The sequence below is a fragment of the Dermochelys coriacea genome, chromosome 2 (genome assembly GCF_009764565.3).
Source record: "Dermochelys coriacea isolate rDerCor1 chromosome 2, rDerCor1.pri.v4, whole genome shotgun sequence".
Taxonomy (NCBI): domain Eukaryota; kingdom Metazoa; phylum Chordata; order Testudines; family Dermochelyidae; genus Dermochelys; species Dermochelys coriacea.
In genome coordinates, this window is record NC_050069.1 from 263,632,531 (window position 1) to 263,650,363 (window position 17,833).

The 17,833-nt window shown below is 46.8% G+C and overlaps 2 protein-coding genes across 6 annotated transcripts in view; both read right to left on the reverse strand.

The window, feature by feature from the left end:
* CCDC13 (coiled-coil domain containing 13) overlaps positions 1-2,004 on the reverse strand; it is a 37,136-nt gene extending 35,132 nt beyond the window's left edge. Inside the window, exon 1 of one of the 4 annotated variants that reach the window (XM_038392342.2) lies at positions 1,777-2,004. Coding sequence is in view for 2 of the 4 variants with exons in the window: in XM_038392334.2 (XP_038248262.1) it covers positions 431-455 (25 nt within the window). In the remaining 2 variants the exon portion in view is untranslated. Of the gene's footprint in view, positions 1-430; positions 779-1,776 lie in introns of those variants that run through there. The other 3 variants (XM_038392334.2, XM_038392337.2, XM_038392345.2) reach the window with 3 other exon arrangements.
* A 3,623-nt stretch (positions 2,005-5,627) lies between these two features.
* Positions 5,628-13,152, reverse strand: HIGD1A (HIG1 hypoxia inducible domain family member 1A). Of its 2 annotated transcripts, none has more exons than XM_038392970.2 (4): positions 12,982-13,152; positions 10,221-10,328; positions 7,565-7,699; positions 5,628-6,790 (listed from the first exon to the last, which is right to left on the reverse strand). In XM_038392970.2, the coding sequence occupies exons 2-4, from the start codon at positions 10,321-10,323 to the stop codon at positions 6,741-6,743; spliced, it is 288 nt and encodes a 95-aa protein (XP_038248898.1). In that variant the 5' UTR covers positions 10,324-10,328; positions 12,982-13,152; the 3' UTR covers positions 5,628-6,740. The 2 variants fall into 2 exon arrangements, with proteins under 2 accessions (XP_038248898.1, XP_043365691.1); XM_043509756.1 differs by lacking the exon at positions 12,982-13,152 and adding an exon at positions 11,436-11,454.
* Between the last annotated feature and the right edge of the window lie 4,681 nt (positions 13,153-17,833).

Genomic DNA, 17,833 nt, shown 5'->3' on the forward strand with positions numbered 1-17,833 from the left:
TGTTAGTCTCTAAGGTGCCACAAGTACTCCTTTTCTTTTTGTGAATAGAGACTAACACGGCTGCTACTCTGAAACCCCCAGACAGTCAGCTATTGTGCATCCTTCTTGACAAAAAGGTTGATGATTTCACAAGCATGTAGAACAATTTCCCTCCAGATAGTCTGATCAAAATAGGATTGAGGCACTAAAGAGGGCAGTGTGGGGAAGGCTGTACTGCTCTTGTCTGTGGGTAGCAGATTTAAATCTCCAGGACGGTCTACCAATGCTAGACACGTTCCAAGAGTGTTTTTTTAAAAGAAAAAATAATTCAGACACGTTCTTAAAAAAACAAAACAACCCCACGGTAAGAAAACATCTACAGTGATGAAAAATTATTTCATATATTATACATACATATATATATATTATATATGCGAGCATATAAACATACATCTGAATACATGAATGGCAACCATTCTTCCCGAAAGACAATGGTGTAAGTGCCAATGTTTGTAGTTCAGTTACGGCGTGTCATGTTGCAGCATTGCAAGCAGCTGAAGAGTCCAGTACATATATAATGTAAATCTCCACGGACATAAGCAGGGATTCAGGGGGCAAACGCACAGAGGTATAGCAATTATTTGTGGCCATATCGCATTACACAGGCATCCTACATTACAGTTCAGCATCAGTGTCCTAGCTTAGCACCCCTGCGCCCTCAACCCAGGTGTATAGGCTGAAGCCAGCTCCTGCCACTGCAAAGGCATTGGCTGGGGACACCCCCAGCTCACAAGAAAGTGCCAACCCTTCCCCCCCACACACACACCCCAGGGGCAGAGAGAGAATTCCTCGCCCCATGGGCGTAGAGAGGAGTACTCCCCCTCCCCCGCCACAGAGGCCTGGCCTGGAGCCACCCCTCCCCCCAGGGGCACAGAGAGAAGTCCTCGCCCCCCTCCATAGGCATAGGGGGAGCACCCCCCCCCGTCCTAGAGGCCAGGCCTGGCCTGGCACCATTCTTCCCCCCAGGGCCACAAAAGAGTTCCCCCTCCCCCCATAGGGGGAGCACCCCCCCCCCCCGTCCTAGAGGCCAGGCCTGGCCTGGCGCCATTCTTCCCCCCAGGACCACAAAGAGAGTTCCCCCTCCCCCCATGGGCACAGGCAGGAGAGCCCCCCTCCTGCCCCAGAGGCCCGGCCTGGAGCCACCCCTCCCCCCAGGGGCACAAAGAGAGTTCCCCCTCCCCCCATGGGCACAGGCAGGAGAGCCCCCCCTCCTGCCCCAGAGGCCCGGCCAGGAGCCACCCCTGCCCCTAGGGCCACAAAGAGAGTTTCCCCTCCCCCATGGGCACAGGGAGGAGAGCCCCCCTCCTGCCCCAGAGGCCCGGCCTGGAGCCACCCCTCCCCCCAGGGGCACAAAGAGAGTTTCCCCTCCCCCATGGGCACAGGCAGGAGAGCCCCCCCCCCTCCTGCCCCAGAGGCCCAGCCAGGAGCCACCCCTCCCCCCAGGGGCACAAAGAGAGTTTCCCCTCCCCCCATGGGCACAGGCAGGAGAGCCCCCCCTCCTGCCCCAGAGGCCCGGCCTGGAGCCACCCCTCCCCCCAGGGCCACAAAGAGAGTTCCCCCTCCCCCATGGGCACAGGGAGGAGAGGCCCCCCCCGGCTCGGCCCGGCCCCCAGGGGCACAGACAGGAGTCCCCGCCCCCCCCCGGGGGCACGGCCTGGACCCAGCTCCACCCGAAGCCCAGGGGTCCCCTGCCAGCCCCAGCTCGGGGTCGCTGGTCCCGCGGCGCCCCGCACCCACCTCCCGGGCTGCGACTCCCCTGGAGCTCCCGCGATCCGCGTCCCCTCAGCCCCCGCCCCGCCCCGCCCGGGGGGGCCGGGCAGCGCCACCAGCCCAGCCCAGCCCAGCCCAACCCGAGAGCCCGCTCGCCGAGCCGCCTCCCGGAGGAGGACGCGGGCCGGTTGCCCCAGCAACCATCCCCGCGGAGACGGGGCGGCCGGAAAGCGGAGGAGGGCGGCTCGGAGTGTTACGACATCCGGGGCCTTCCCAGAAGCGACGCCGCGTGGGTGGGAGCGGGCGGGGGCGGGGCCACGCGCTGCCGGTCTGTGCACAGCGGTGCCCCTCCAGTTCCGGGAATGGACATTTCCCGCTTGCTGCTTCACTTGATCAATCCCGTGGGCTTTCGCTTGAGACCCGATTTCAATAAAGTTCCCCTAAATCGCTCAGGGAAGAGAGCTCCCTGTGATCTGGTACCCAGATTAGTGGAGGCCAAGACCTAAGCAGGTGTCAGAGGGGTAGCCGTGCGAGTCTCTATCAGCAAAAACAACGAGGAGTCCTTGTGGCACTTCAGAGACTTAACAGCTTTTTTGGGGCATAAGCTTTTGTGGGCTAAAACCCACTTCTTCGGATGCATGGAGTGGAACATACAGTAGGGAGGTATAAAATACCTTACACGGCATAGGAAAAGATGGGAGTTGCCTTAGAGCTTCCGTTGAAACAACAGTAGCAGCCACATTAATTTAGGCACTGACTGTAATTACGTACCAAAAATGTTTTACTTCAAGTACAGGTTTAGTTTTCAAAAAGTAATTTAAAGAGCTATGTCATACGCCCATCACTTCATTAACCTACTATATGTGCTGCTTCATCGACTGAACTCTCTGTTTCTATTAAACCTGTATCTTTCCATAAGGTGTTTTAATTTTAAATCAAGTGGTGAGATAGACGCATGAAAAGTTGGTGAACTCTGCATACCTAGATCCTGATAGTTGGTACTAGAAAGAATAACTGGTTTTCGAATACAGGGACTGGAGAAAGCGCTATATACCCTGTAAGGACATGTTGGGGTGAAACAAAACAAAAGTTTGGGTTTGTGACTGGATGCTCCAATCACCCATGATTAGATTTTTGGTAGTTAGTAACTACATGATACTGTCCCTGTCTACTACAGGCCACTTTCTCTGTTGGTGCCTTCCGCTTGGTCAGTCAGACCGAGCAAGCTGCTGATCTATTCTGTTATTGGTACACATACTCCATTCCACACAAAACTGCATCTATCTCAAACGCATCACACCTGCTGCAAATGAACGGACACCCTTTTTCAGAGCAACAGACCATCCATAGGATTTTCCAGGTTTGAGTTTCTCGATGGAAAACCACCAGGGAGGGTACCTTGAGATGATCTCAGTAGATGTCATCTTCAAGGTGACCTATTGAATGGACATCCCCCTGATTCCAAATGGACATTCCTGTTCCAAACAATTCTGTTACAGATCCAGATTCCCAAGGGATCAAGGCCATGTTTTTGCATATAGGTGTACAATTTGTTCTCATGCATCCGATGAAGTGAGCTGTAGCTCACGAAAGCTTATGCTCAAATAAATTTGTTAGTCTCTAAGGTGCCACAAGTACTCCTTTTCTTAATGTGTTCTGAGTGTACCCCTAAGTTGGCAAGATCCTGTACTCATTGCTGATAATCTGTTATCTTATGCACAAGGAGCACAGAAAAGAAAGATGCAACCTTGGTATGTTTACAATATTCAGATTCTCCCATGTGCCAACAATCAGGTTTAACACCACTGGGATGTGCATGAATTAAACTATGTTAACCAGAACTCTGGGGAAAGGGATGGTGATGAGTCCACTAGCGGTCCTGAATTCAGGATGGGACATCCCTCATCCTGGGCTGGGTATTGTTGGGACTTTGGTCAATTTTGGGTTCCTGAACTGTGATTTCAAACAATACACTAAAAGCATAACATCAAGGTCCAAGTTTAGTTGGAAGTGTGGTCCGAACACAGGCCTTATATCCCCCTACATCTTCGTATTCCAAATTATGCCATACCAATTCTCCTATTATGGAGTTTTCAGTGGACCTTATTTTGCCACATTCCATAAACAATTCCATGTACCAAATAAGGCATGATCATACGTTTCACCCCATCCTCCTTTTGAATCATTTCCTACATGTAGTAATACTTTTTTCCAATTTACATACAGTAAACATGTAGGCCCTTTTAAGTGAACTAAGGGTGATACTTTCCCTTCCAATACCCTTAACATGTTGTATGGGATAATTTACATCCTGAGGTGATAAATCCTGTTTTGAAATCAGGAAAACAAAGTCCCCCTCTTTTGAATTATAAACAAACCATCCCCTGGCAGAGGTCTCATCCTGCACAATTAACAATATACGTACCCTAAGCAGATCTTCATGCTATACCTGCCTGACATGGGGAATAGAATTTGGTGAATGGTTCTATTAATCCACACACTAAATCTGGCCCTATCCCACATTTTGTTACGCAATTCCTCAGGGCCACAGATACATCACCATACTAAAATAGTTTCATATTGTGAGGAAAGGGTAGTTCATGAGTGTCATGCTGCAGCACCAGAAATGGCTAGAGGCCAGTACGTATATAAATATCCATAGATATGTGCATGGGCACACACACAGGTGCATCAATTATTTGTGGACATACTGCATTACATTACAATTAAGCATCAGTGCCACTGACAACCCCTCACCAGGACCCAGGCTCAGTTCCTCCACACATCCTTCAGGCACAGCTCAATGCTACCCTCTACCAAGGGGCTCAGCTTGGTGCCAACCTCATCCCAGCACCCCCAACCATCATCCTATAGACTTTGGTTGAGACCAGATCCTGCCACTGCAAGGGCCTTGGCTACAGTCACCCTCTCCTGCCCCAAAGGTACAGGATAAGTCCAACTCCTCCCCCCAGGGCCCCAGAGAGAAGCGCTCCACCTTCCACTGCCCCACTGAGGAGTCATTGTCCCACCCCACACCCCTGTGATATGACCAGTAGCTAGCTCCTCAAAGCCCAGGTGCCCCTGCCAGACCGAGTGCAGGCCCCACAGCACGAAGGTGACCATACATCCTGTTTTGGCTGGGACAGGACTTTTTAAGCCCTGTACCGGCCATCCTGACTTTTCTAGCAAAAGTGGGCCTTTGTCCCCTTTCCTCTTGCCAGCTTGATCAATTAGGAAGAACAAATGGGACAATGCCATTTTGTCAAAAAAGCAGGGTGCAGGCAGGCAAGCAGTGATGCCAGCCCCATACAGGGAGGCAGACACAGCTCAGGCAAGCACCGAAGCTAGCCCCAGCCTCATGCAGGTAGGCAGGCAGGGCTTGAGTGAGAAGAGACACCAACATCAGCCCTGCCCAGGGTCTCCGGCAGCCAGCAACACCAGCGCCAGCCCCATGTAGGGAGGGGGGCTCAGACAAGCATCTTGCACAAGTGTCCCATAAGGTGTCCCATTTTCCTTTAGAAGAAATATGTTCACCCTACACAGCACCCCCAGGATCCCAGCCCCCCACCATCACCAGCTGCAGTCCCTCATGGGGTGCAAGTAGTTGATTTCCTGTGATGCATATCCTCTCAACCCTCCCCCCAGGGGCCAGGCCGAACCATGAGCCCACCTCATCAGCCTGCTCACAGGCCATCTCTCATCCTGTTGTAGGAGGAAGTTCCCACAGCGACCATTCCCATAGAGGGAACGGGACGGCCAGAAAGCCTGAAGGTGGATTTGAGTTTCACACCATCAGGGGGATTCCCTCATAATGCTTGTGGACCCAGCAATGCTCCTCAGCTCTCCCCATGTTACATGCACAGTAAAAATTAAACAGGTTGGAGTTGCTTACTGTATTTATTACAAATACTGTATTAGACACAATGCTATCTCCATGGAATGCCAGCAAGTTCAAGAAAGTGGAAGTTTACAGATTCGTGCATCACTTGATCAATATATTAGGCATTGAGGCTAGATTTTAATGAAGTTACCATAAATCACTAATGGAAGAGCGCTCCATATGATCTCACACCAAGGATAATAAAGGCAAAGGTCTAAGAAGTCTAGAGCTTCCATTGAAACAGCAATATCACACAAATTAAGTCAGGCATTCTAATTACATACTTAAAATGCATCACTTCAAGTACAGATTTAATTTTCAAAATGTCATTTAAAAATGTTACATCATACACTTAATACTGCAAAAATAAATAAGCAGTTACCAAATTCAATAATCTGAAGCTGCAATCCATAATCTATTAAAAATAGGGTTTCTGGGCCTTGATTATTAGTACTGTGTAATAAATAGTTTTATCCACTAGTGCATGCTCAGCTTGTACTTCAAATAAAACTAAAAATAGGTTAGAACAAAATGTTTTTAAATACAAATTTAAGAACTATTTTGAGTGAGTTTAGTGCTAGTGAAAGTGCTAGATTACAGCCTTGGAGACAAGTCCTTTTATCTACAGGACAGAGATAACATAGGCAGGAGTACAACCTTCTCCAGGCAGACTTGCCTAGGTGCTTCAGCCATGAGCTGGAGGGACCATCTCTCCAATATAAGAAGGTTGTTTGGGCTCCAGGCCTATTTACAATTACCAGTTGTGTGTAGGGAGATTGGGTGGGAAAGGGAAGAGAGGCATTGTGCTGTACAATACACAAGTTGCTAGTGGGTATGGTAGTCTCAGTCCAAGAGAGCCAGCAGATTGTGGTAGCTTTGTCACCACCAACTTGTGCTAGATTCAGACTGGCAACCTAAAGGTTCAATACCAGGCACAAGACATGTACAGTATTGTAGAACCACATACTTGAATTTTTTATTTTATTTTTATTCCCCACCCCTCTTTTTTCTTATTATTAAAAAGAAAATGACACCTCAATGTGAGGTCTATAACTAAGATACATAGACCACCACCAAGAACACAGATTTCAGTCATTTTTTTTTTTTTTTTTTACTCCTTGGGTTTTGCCAGGTATTCCCGATACATTGAGTAGAGCACACCTGAAATACAAACAGGCAAAACAGTTAAATATATATACATCCTTTATTAAAGGAGAAGACTATTTCGAGAACTCTTTGCAGCCAGGAGGACTACTAGCAAGAGAAGAAAATATGGGTGTCTGTATTTTTTATAATCGCACTTCCCAAGTAGAATTTCAGTAATAGCCACAATTCATTTGTTAAAATGAAGGACAAACACACACACATTTCTCTACATACTGTTGGTATCAAAGCTAGTGTGATTTATGGTCTAGCTATACCTTCAATTTAGATGCAAGCTGTAGACAACTGCTGATCTTTCCCATGGAGAAATGAGTTTAAGAAAGTTAAAACTAATAATTATCAAATAACTTTGGAGAAAGCAGAAGAGTTCAGAAACACCTTAAAATATGCACAACATGCATGGGGCAACTGCATCCTTTGTTTTCCTGACTTAGCACCTTTGGAAAAAATCAAGCTAAGTGCCCCGAATGTTAACAACTTCATGTGTGTGTGTAGAAAGTCAAGGGAGAAACTGGAGAGATGTGTTCAAACATGGTTACCTAGATACCAGGCACACTCATTTTATGATATTGAGCAAAGAAACCAGTTTACTAGCTCAGCCTCGCTAAAAACTTACTGTGTTTGCAAGTTTCTAGTGCAGTTAGAAATAGTTAATGGTTTACAAGCTACTCCAAGGTATTTATCCTTTAGCGTAAAGAACACTTTTAAAGCAAGTCTGCCATCGTTAAGAGATAACTAGGGCTGGACAACAGCTGCCTGTTTTATACATACCACAAGTCATTGCTCCAACAACAAAGCCCTGGGCTGCCACACGCATGTGAATCAGATGAACAGACATTTTTGTATTGCCTCTGTGCTTCAGTTTGTACAGTCCATAGCTTACAACTGCAACCAAGCCTGCCATCCCTATAAAGCAGGGTAAACAAGTGTTTAGTAATTACATGATTTTACATTCCTCACACATAAGACTTGTTAATTTTAAGTTGTCGACTTTTATTTTTAAAGAAAAAGCTACTTATAACCCCCCTCCCCACACACACACTTGTTTTAGTCCCATCATTAACACCTAACAGTAACTACAGTATTAGCTTATGTTCAGTAGGATTCGTTTATAGGCAATTCCTTTCCCACCCAAGTAACGTCTAGGTTGACCCAGAAGACAGTCCAGATTGGACCCCCAACAGAGTTTTGGTACTCCATTACTGGAGAACTGAGTTAAAAAAAACTAAGACATGGCATATCATTGCACAACATTCCTTCCAGGTAGACAGCTGGGGATAGCAGTCTTGAGGGATGTCAGGGCTGCTTTGATACTGGTCAAAAACTGCCGTAAGAGCAAATTAACTGCCTCTTCTTTTCAGAGGAATGCCCTAAGAGCTGTAGTTCAAAAACAAACAGGAGTTCTCAAATGAAACTCTGAACAAAGTTCAAACTGCATCCATGCACTAATAGCAGTACTAGATTTCTTGATCTAGACACCCACAAGTGAAGATTGTATATGTCAAGTTTGACCCTGGATTCATTTGAATACTGGCATTGGACATGTCATGTTATTTCTCCTGTGCACTGGAGCATTAGCTCAGAGGACACATTTCATTGCCTCACCAATCTACCAGAATTCTTTGAGGGAGTCAACAAGCATGTGGACAAAGGAGATCCAGTAATTGTAGTGTGGGGAAGGGATAGCTCAGTGGTTTGAGCACTGGCCTGCTAAACCCAGGATTGTGAGTTCAATCCTTGAGGGGCCATTTAGGGATCTGGGGCAAAAATTTGGGATTGGTCCTGCTTTGAGCAGGGGGTTGGACTAGATGACCTCCTAAGGTCCCTTCCAACCCTGATATTCTATGATTCTATTTAGATTTTCAGAAAGCCTTTGACAAGATTCCTCACCAAAGGCTCTTAAGCAAAATAAGCAGTCATGGGATAAGAGGGAAGGTTCTCTCATGGATTGGTAACTGGTTAAAAGATAGGAAATAGAGGGTAGGAATAAATGGTCAGTTTTCAGAATGGAGAGAGGTAAATAGTGGTGTCCCCCAGAGATCTGTACTGGATCCAGTCCTATTTAACATATTTATAAATGAACTGGTCTGATGTGAGAGTCCGTTTCTTCAATCAGAAGACTTCAGCACCTAGAGCTGTCAGTTTAGCAAGAGGCAAGTTCACACTTTTTTAAAATCACTTATCACTTATTAATTTGGGAGAATCTGAAGTGACCAGACGTAGTCCCTGTGAGATACGACATCCTGGACAAAACTTATGGAATTAAGTATTTTAAGAGTCCATTGCATTAAAAATCCAATTGGTTATGTTCCTTCCCTAGAAACATAATTAATGCAATCTCTGGGAAATATTAGGAACTTCAAAGGACTTTTGGGGACAATGTGTGAAGTGGATTTCCTAAGAAATACTTGGGACTAGGGGGATGGAAATGACCCACCCCTTTTGAAGCTTCCTTTGAAGCAAAAAATCCACTGCCTGGCTGATTACCTATACGGTCTCTTCAAAGGTCCAGACTGGATAAAGCAGTGATTTAGAGTCATGAGGGTGATAGTTCTGAGCTGAGGCTGTTGTAAACTTGTGACCATAGAAGAGATCCCATTGCGGGGGTTTGAAGGACTAAGCACCTGCCAGAGTCCATGCTGGAGCTGGGGTGATCTCTGGTGAGCATGTGTGTAGGTCCTTTTGTTGTTTTTAATAAGTTCTCTAATTCTTTTATCCTAAGAATAAATAAGCTTGCACAGAAAGAGCTGTATGGTACCTAAACAATGGGCAGTTAACACTGTTATTAGTCTCTGAAGAGAAAGCAAACAGGTCTGCTTAGGCAGTCTGTCTTGCTGGGAACAACACTGAAGGCTGGGAACTGTTCAGCCTGGAAGTATTCAGGTCAGAAGGGAGACACTCATATCACCACCCAAGAGAGGTGACGGCCATGGGAGTTGGAAGCCTAGAATGGGTGCCCTTGCTGGGCCACAGAGAGGGAATACAGGTGCAGCTATCCTGAACTGTGACAGCCCTCTACTGCCAGGCCTCTGGGCTTGCTGCAAGGTACGTTTCCCCAAGTATAGGATCCACTACCCAAAATTTGAAATGAGAGCTGTGTAAGCAATTATCAAATTATTATCAATTAGCAAAACAGAGGGAATTACAAGGAATACATAGACATTTTAAGTCTACAGTGTTTGATAAAGCTACCAGATAAGAGTATTAATTCAGGTAGTACACCATAATAGGTACAAGAGGTAGGGCAAAATTACCACAGTACTATATTGAATGAGGAAGCAATATTTCACAGTAATTTCCTGTTTGTAGTGTGTGACTAAATTTACTATAATCTCCGCCCATTACAAGAACACTGTGCAACCGGGTATTTTCCCAGATTTACTTGTCTTACTCCACAGCATCATTGCACTGCGAAATTGAAACTTACCAACAGGTACAAAGGGTGACTCTTTAGATTTTCTGATCAGTTTTGATGCCTGGCTGTTATCAGTCTCATAGCTAGGAAGAACGGATTTCTGACTAGATGACATGTTGACTGCGGAGAAAAAGAAAATCTGCTTTAGAATTTAAGAGTTTTTTCACATTTGAGAGTTCAGTAGAAGTCAGACCTTGAATGTACCACAAGTATATAAAGGACAGTAACTTCCACTGTATATTCAGTTATAAACAAGATACAAGTCAAAAAAACTTTGAACTGATAAGATGGTGTATGGCTTAATCCACACTAACTACTACAATGTTTATCTATACCACCAAGCTAAATTCAATTTTATGAATATAAAAACCTCAGAATGTACGTATGGCTTTTACAATACAAGAATAAGCTTTGGTAGAATAATTCCATATCAAACAGACTGGTGACATAGAAAGCCATTAGGCCAAGCTTCCTGTTATACTTTCCACACAAAGAATTGAGTTCCCAGCACCTCCATGAAAGGCACAGTCAATTCTGGTTCTTCACAAATTCTAAGCCAGTGAAAGCTTAGATCAGAAGCATTTCCTTGCAAAATTTCTGTCCTCCACCATATCAATTCATTTCTGTAGGGCTACTCATCCATGCTGGCACTGGATTTTAAGTGGGAGGAGGGGAAGGAGAAGAGTTCCTGACATATTTTGTGAGGAAAAACAGTAAGCCACTATAGAAGGTCAGACAGCACATTTGACAAGCAGGGAAAAATGCACCTGGAGGATACTCTACTTCATTTAAGTTTAAACTATGTGAATTCAGATTTTTACTGAAGAGCCAGAAGCCTAATATTTAAAGAGAGAGTAGGTACTGGGTCTAGTATCGATATCAGACCCGCAGGAGTTTGATGGACACACCATAGCTTGCATATGGAACATGTCAACCTTTTAAAAATAAATGGATTATCATTCCCACATCAATGAATACTTTTCTCATGCAATACTATTTCATCTACAATTAAAAAGTTCAAGTTGAAACATGTTCTTTCTATCAAGATTGAGTAGCAAAAAGGAACAGCTGCTAAGAGCAGAACACTACTGCTCAGACTGATGACTATCGAAAAAAAATGAAGAAAACCGGATATCAAGGCTTGCCAGTGACCCAATTTCAATATTTCCAGCAAGCTCATTGATAGGGAAGGATTTAAAAAAAAAAAACAAAACCCGTCTATGTCACCATAGATTACTTCCTTCTTCAGACTCTGGCACTAGCACAATTCTCCCTGTAATTCAGGAACGCTGAAAAAAAAAAAGCTGACTTTAGATGGTCAGTTCAGTAACTATTGCAGACCTCCTCCTTGGGCTGATTAGGCTGTATTTTTATTATTTGAGTTTTCCTAACAATGTGCTCAGCACTGCAAGGCATAGAGTGTGCCTCACAAAGCTTTCCATCTCAGACAGTGCAGTGTAAATGGACTCTCATGAGACTAAATGCCCCATGGTATTTAAGTCATTTGTAAAGCACTGATTTACTCAAAAAGCAAGCTACGTATAGGCATATGACAAATCATAATTTTGATAAAAAGAAAAGGAGTACTTGTGGCACCTAAAAGACTAAAAAATTTATTAGAGCATAAGCTTTTGTGAGCTACAGCTCACTTCATCCTAAGCTTATGCTCTAATAAATTTGTTAGTCTCTAAGGTGCCACAAGTCCTCCTTTTCTTTTTGCGAATACAGACGAACACGGCTGCTACTCTGAAACCTGTCATAATTTTGATGCCATTCATGTTTAAATATAGACTTCTACACCTGAATTTGAAAAGACTGGCTTATTTATATTTTCACAACCAAGTTTAAACCACTTTATCATACACATCGTGTGCAAGGAGAGAAATGACAATACTTTATGAACATACCCAGATCTAGTCTGATTGTCAGTATTTAGAAGCCAGGACAATCTTCTTAGTGGAGAAGCAACAGTTTCGAATGCCCTTAGAGCCCTTAACTATAAGATACCCTTAGCTATAAAATGAGACCTACAGCACCTATAAAAGATGCAAAGCAGCACCTGACATTTTAGTAAATGGGGAAGGTGAAGTCAAAACTAAATGCTCTCATGTTCTCCCAAAGGGAGGAGACAGGATTTTTAGCCAAATGCGAGGTAACGTAGGTGTTTAGCTGTGACCTTCAGCTCAACCAGAGGTCACAGAAATGGCTTTCAGAGAGAAGACCCGCTGGGGGAGGAAGTGGGACCATGGCGAGGACAGCACCCCGAGGCGCCCCTAACGGCCACGCCCTTGTGTGGCACGGGGCATTTTCAGGCCACGAAGGGATGAAACCCCAGGACGCACCCAGCCCCTTACTCACCGGGAATGCTTCCGGGGTGAGGGAGGGGTGTACGCCTAAGCTCAGACAAGCTCCCTGGAGCGGGTACCCGCCCAAGCCTCAAGGACTACGGCAAGGAGCCCTGCTAGAGCGCCCCCCACAGGCCCCATTTGTTACTGCACCACGAGACTGACCCCCCCCCCCCCGGGACAGGCAGGAACACCCTCCCCCAGAGGCGACGTTACCCCAGTCCTAGCTTAGCCCGGCCCCCTCCTCATTACATCACCCCCCCTCCCCCGTTACCCAGCTCCGGCCTCAGCCCAGCGCCCTCCGCTCCCGTGTCCCTCCAGCTTCCCTAACCCGCCCCGCGGCCACCCATGGGCCCCCCAGCTCCGGGTCACTACGCGGAGCCCCCCACCGCGGTCCCGCCGCTCCTCAGACTCGGACCCGCACTCACGCGCTCGCGACTCTCAGCCACGCGACACAAGCGCTGACGGAGCGACGCAGCCGCGACCCCTCGCTCCGAGACCGGCCGGCTTCAGCTGCCTGCGCGCGCCGCGCCGGCTCTTATTGGCGGACAGAGTTCAGCCCACCCGGCGCGGGCGGGGGAGTCGCACGCCGACGGCCTCCACCCCCGAACTACAGCTCCCAGCGTGCCCCGGGGAAACGGAGGGCCACCCCGTGTGACCCAATGCCCGGTGCCTGAGAAATCCGTCCCCGCCTCCCCCGTTATCAGCCAATCACATGGGAGGCTGGTGACGCCAGGTCCTTATATGGTCAAAGGCGGGGCTCGCTCCTCTGCAATGCGGCGGCCCGCGCTGCTGAGCCAGAGCGACTCCGCTGAACGTGGGCCCGGCTGCGCCTGCGCCCCAGCCCACCTCAGTCATGCACAAAGCACGAGCCTGGCTTGCGAAAAGCAGCTGCTGGGGCCTTTCCGGGGCAGGGCACGTAGCATTTAGGGCGGCACCTTCCCACGCCTTTCGCCGCTGCTGACAGGACTAGGGAAGTTGTCTGTTTAAAGCAAAAGTAGATATGCTCACCCTGACCCACTCACAGGCATCCAGGAGCTGGGACTTGAAGCAAAACACCCGAAATCGTAAGACTTGGCCACACTGCTGATGGGAGAGCCCGATTGTTTACTGCTTGCTCATCCAAGTCCTAACCAGATTGTTCCAGCTGTGGATGGGGGGCAGCACTAATGCAGTTCAGTCCCCTTTGTCTCGCTGCAGCTCTTGAGCCCCAGTGGCCAATGATCCAATCAGCGATGCTGGCTCCTTAAAACCACTTAACAGCTAGTTCCCCTGCAAAACTTTTACAAATCTTCCCAGTACCTGTAGGATAACCCCCAGAATTTTTTGGGCATCTAGGTCCTGTGGATCCCCCTTTTAGGCTGGGGGGGATCCTTTAGCAGTGGACGGGCTTCGCCCACCCACTTCCCGGATCCCAATAAGACCTGTAGGATAACACCAGTTCTAAGGCATTATCTATATTGGGGAAAGGGAAACATTCTAATTTACAGGTTTCAGAGTAGCAGCTGTGTTAGTCTGTATTCGCAAAAAGAAAAGGAGTACTTGTGGCACCTTAGAGACTAACAAATTTATTAGAGCATAAGCTTTGGTGAGCTACAGCTAAGCTTATGCTCTAATAAATTTGTTAGTCTCTAAGGTGCCACAAGTACTCCTTTTATTCTAATTTACAGATTCTCAATCCTGGGTGGGAAGGTGTGCTCCCTGGCCTTTCCTCCACCTAGGGACTGTAGGGACCTGGCAGCTGCTTCCTGGGAGCTGTGGTAAGCGCTGCTGGGGCCCCACACCCCAAACTTCCTCATGCACACCTACCCCAGTCTAGAGCCCCTTCCTGCACCCCAAACCCCTCATTCCTGGCTCTACCCCAGAGCCTACACCCCTAGCCAGGGCCCTCACCCCCAGCCCAGAGCCCTCTCCCACACCCTGAACAACTCATTTCTGGCCCCATCTGGAGCCTGCACCCTAACCTCCTTCCCCAGCCTGGTGAAAGTGAGGGGGGCAGTAGGGAAGAGCGAGTGAAGGAGGGAGGATGGATGGAGAAAGTGGGGGCAGAACCTTGGGGCAGTGTTTGGTTTTGTGCTATTAGAAAGTTAGCAATCCCCTAATTGCCCATTCAGATCTTTAAATAGGCTGTTGCTTTTCTCCCTGACTTTCCTGTATTGCTAAAGGGAAAGGAGGTTCCAGGACTGGTCAAGTACAGACAAGTTGTTCTTGCTGATTTTAAAACTAGTTGGCCTAAGCAGATATAAAACTGGTTAGAACAGAGGTGGCCAACCTGAGCCTGAGAAGGAGCCAGGATTTACCAATGTACATTGCCAAAGAGCCACAGTCATATATCAGGTTTCAGAGTAGCAGCCGTGTTAGTCTGTATTTGCAAAAAGAAAAGGAGTACTTGTGGCACCTTAGAGACTAACAAAGTCATATGTCAGCAGCCCCCGCATCAGCTCTTGCCCTCGAACACCCAGTGCTTCCTGCCCACCAGCAGCCCCACCAGTCAGTGCCTGCCGCAATCAGCTATTTAGCATATGCAGGAGGCTCTGTGGGGGATGGGGAGGAGCGAGGGCATGGCAGGCTCAGGGACAGAGGACTTGAGGGAAGGGGTGGAGTGGGGGCAGAGCAGGGGGTTCAGCAGTGAGCACCCCCTTGCACATTGGACAGTTAGCATCTGTAGCTAACCAGCAGCTGATATGATTAGGCCCTATGATGGTGTCCCCTGAATAGATATGTGGACAGAGTTGGCAACGGGCTTTGTTGCAAGGATAGGTTCCTGAGTTAGTGTTTTTGTTGTGTGGTTGCTGGTGAGTATTTGCTTCAGGTTGGGGGGCTGTCTGTAAGCAAGGACTGGCCTGTCTTCCAAGATCTGTGAGAGTGATGGGTCGTCCTTCAGGATAGGCTGTAAATCTTTGATGCATTGGAGAGGTTTTAGTTGGGAGCTGAAGGTGATGGCTAGTGGCGTTCTGTTATTTTCTTTATTGAGCCTGTCCTGTAGTAGGTGACTTCTGGGTACTCTTCTGGCTCTGTCAATCTGCTTCTTCACTTCAGTAGGTAAGTATTATAGTTGTAAGAATGCTTGATTGAGATCTTGTAGGTGTTTGTCTCTGACTGAGGGGTTGGAGCAAATGCGGTTGTATTGTATAGTTTGGCTATACAATGGGTCGTATGGCTATGATCTGGATGAAAGCTGGAGGCATGTAGGTAGGCATAGCGGTCAGTAGGTTTCTGGTATAGGGTGGTGTTTATGTGACCATCGCTTATTAGCACTGTAGTGTCCAGGAAGTGGATCTCTTGTGTGGACTGGTCCAGGCTGAGGTTGATGGTGGGATGGAAATTGTTGAAATCATGGTGGAATTCCTCAAGGGCTTTTTTTCCATGGGTCCAGATGATGATGATGTCATCCATGTAGCACAAGTAGAGTAGGGGCATTCGGGGACGAGAGCTGAGGAAACATTGTTCTAAATCAGCTATAAAAATGTTGGCATACTGTGGGGCCATGCGGGTACCCATAGCAGTGCCGCTGATTTGAAGATATACATTGTCCCCAAATGTGAAATAGTTATGGATGAGGACAAAGTCACAAAGTTCAGCCACCAGGTTTGCCATGACATTATCGGGGATACTGTTCCTGACGGCTTGTAGTCCATCTTTGTGTGGAATGTTGGTGTAGAGGCTTCTACATCCATAGTGGCCAGGATGATGTTTTCAGGAAGATCACGGACGAATTGTAGTTTCCTCAGGAAGTCAGTGGTGTCTCGAAGATAGTGGGGATAGATGGGAGTGCTGGTAACGTAGGGCCTGAGGAGAGAGTCTACATGGCCAGACAATCCTGCTGTCAGGGTGCCAATGCCTGAGATGATGGGGCGTCCAGGATTTCCAGGTTTATGGATCTTGGGTAGCAGATAGAATATCCCTGGTTGGGGCTTTAGGGGTGTGTCTGTGTGGATTTGTTCTTGTGCTTTTTCAGGGAGTTTCTTGAGCAGATGGTGTAGTTTCTTTTGGTAACTCTCAGTGGAATCAGAGGGTAATTAATTTAGGCTTGAATAAAGACTGGGAGTGGTGTGTCATTACACAAAGTAAAACTATTTCCCCATGTATATTTCCCTCCCTTCACCACTCACTGTTCCTCAGATGTTCTTGTGAACTGCTGGAAATGGCCCACCTTGATTATCATTACAAAAAGGTCCCATCCCCCCTGCTCTCCTGCTGGTAATAGCTCACCTTACCTGATCATTCTTTTCAGAGTAGCAGCCGTGTTAGTCTGTATTCGCAAAAAGAAAAGGAGTACTTGTGGCACCTTAGAGACTAACAAATTTATTAGAGCATAAGCTTTCGTGAGCTACAGTTTTTTTTCCACCAAATGCATCCGATGAAGTGAGCTGTAGCTCACGAAAGCTTATGCTCTAATAAATTTGTTAGTCTCTAAGGTGCCACAAGTACTCCTTTTCTTTTTCTGATCATTCTTGTTACAGTGTGTATGGTAACACCCATTGTTTCATGTTCTCTGTGTATATAAATCTCCCCACTGTATTTTCCACTGCATGTATCCGATGAAGTGAGCTGTAGCTCACGAAAGCTTATGCTCAAATAAATTTGTTAGTCTCTAAGGTGCCACAAGTACTCCTTTTCTTTTTAAGGAATGTGTGTGTTCACCATACAGCTCCATTAGCCACACCTGCATACACAGCTGACCTGCCTTCTGAAAATGCAGCTTGCCAAAAATGTCACTACCATCATTAAAAAAGCACTACACAATTGTAAAGTTCAAAGCTTCAGGATGTGGCCAAAATTCAATAGCTTTGACTCAGATCGTTCAAAAGCACTTCTGAATAAGCAACTGTTACCTTGTCAAATTTAAACTTTCTAACCCCTGCCATTACAGCTACAGAGCTGAAATAGAGACTTCCTGTGATAGGAACTGTGCAAACAAAATTTCCAGACAGTTATGAAGGATTGAAAATACAATGATACTATTATTTGGTTTCTGTTACCATAGTACCTTGGAGCCCCAGCCATTGACCAGGACCCCATTGTACTAGGAGCTGTAAACACTCAGAACATGCTCAAATAAATTTGTTAGTCTCTAAGGTGCTACAAGTACTCCTTTTCTTTTTTCAGAACAGTTTCCACTCCCTGCAAGCTTCCCAGAGTCCTACAGACAGCTAAACTCATAATACATCATACTACATGCATGTTGCTAGATAGTGTATATATATTCCATAAACAAAAACTACTTTGAAAAGGAATTAAAACCAGTCAGTTTGACATCTCCCAACACAAACCCTAAAG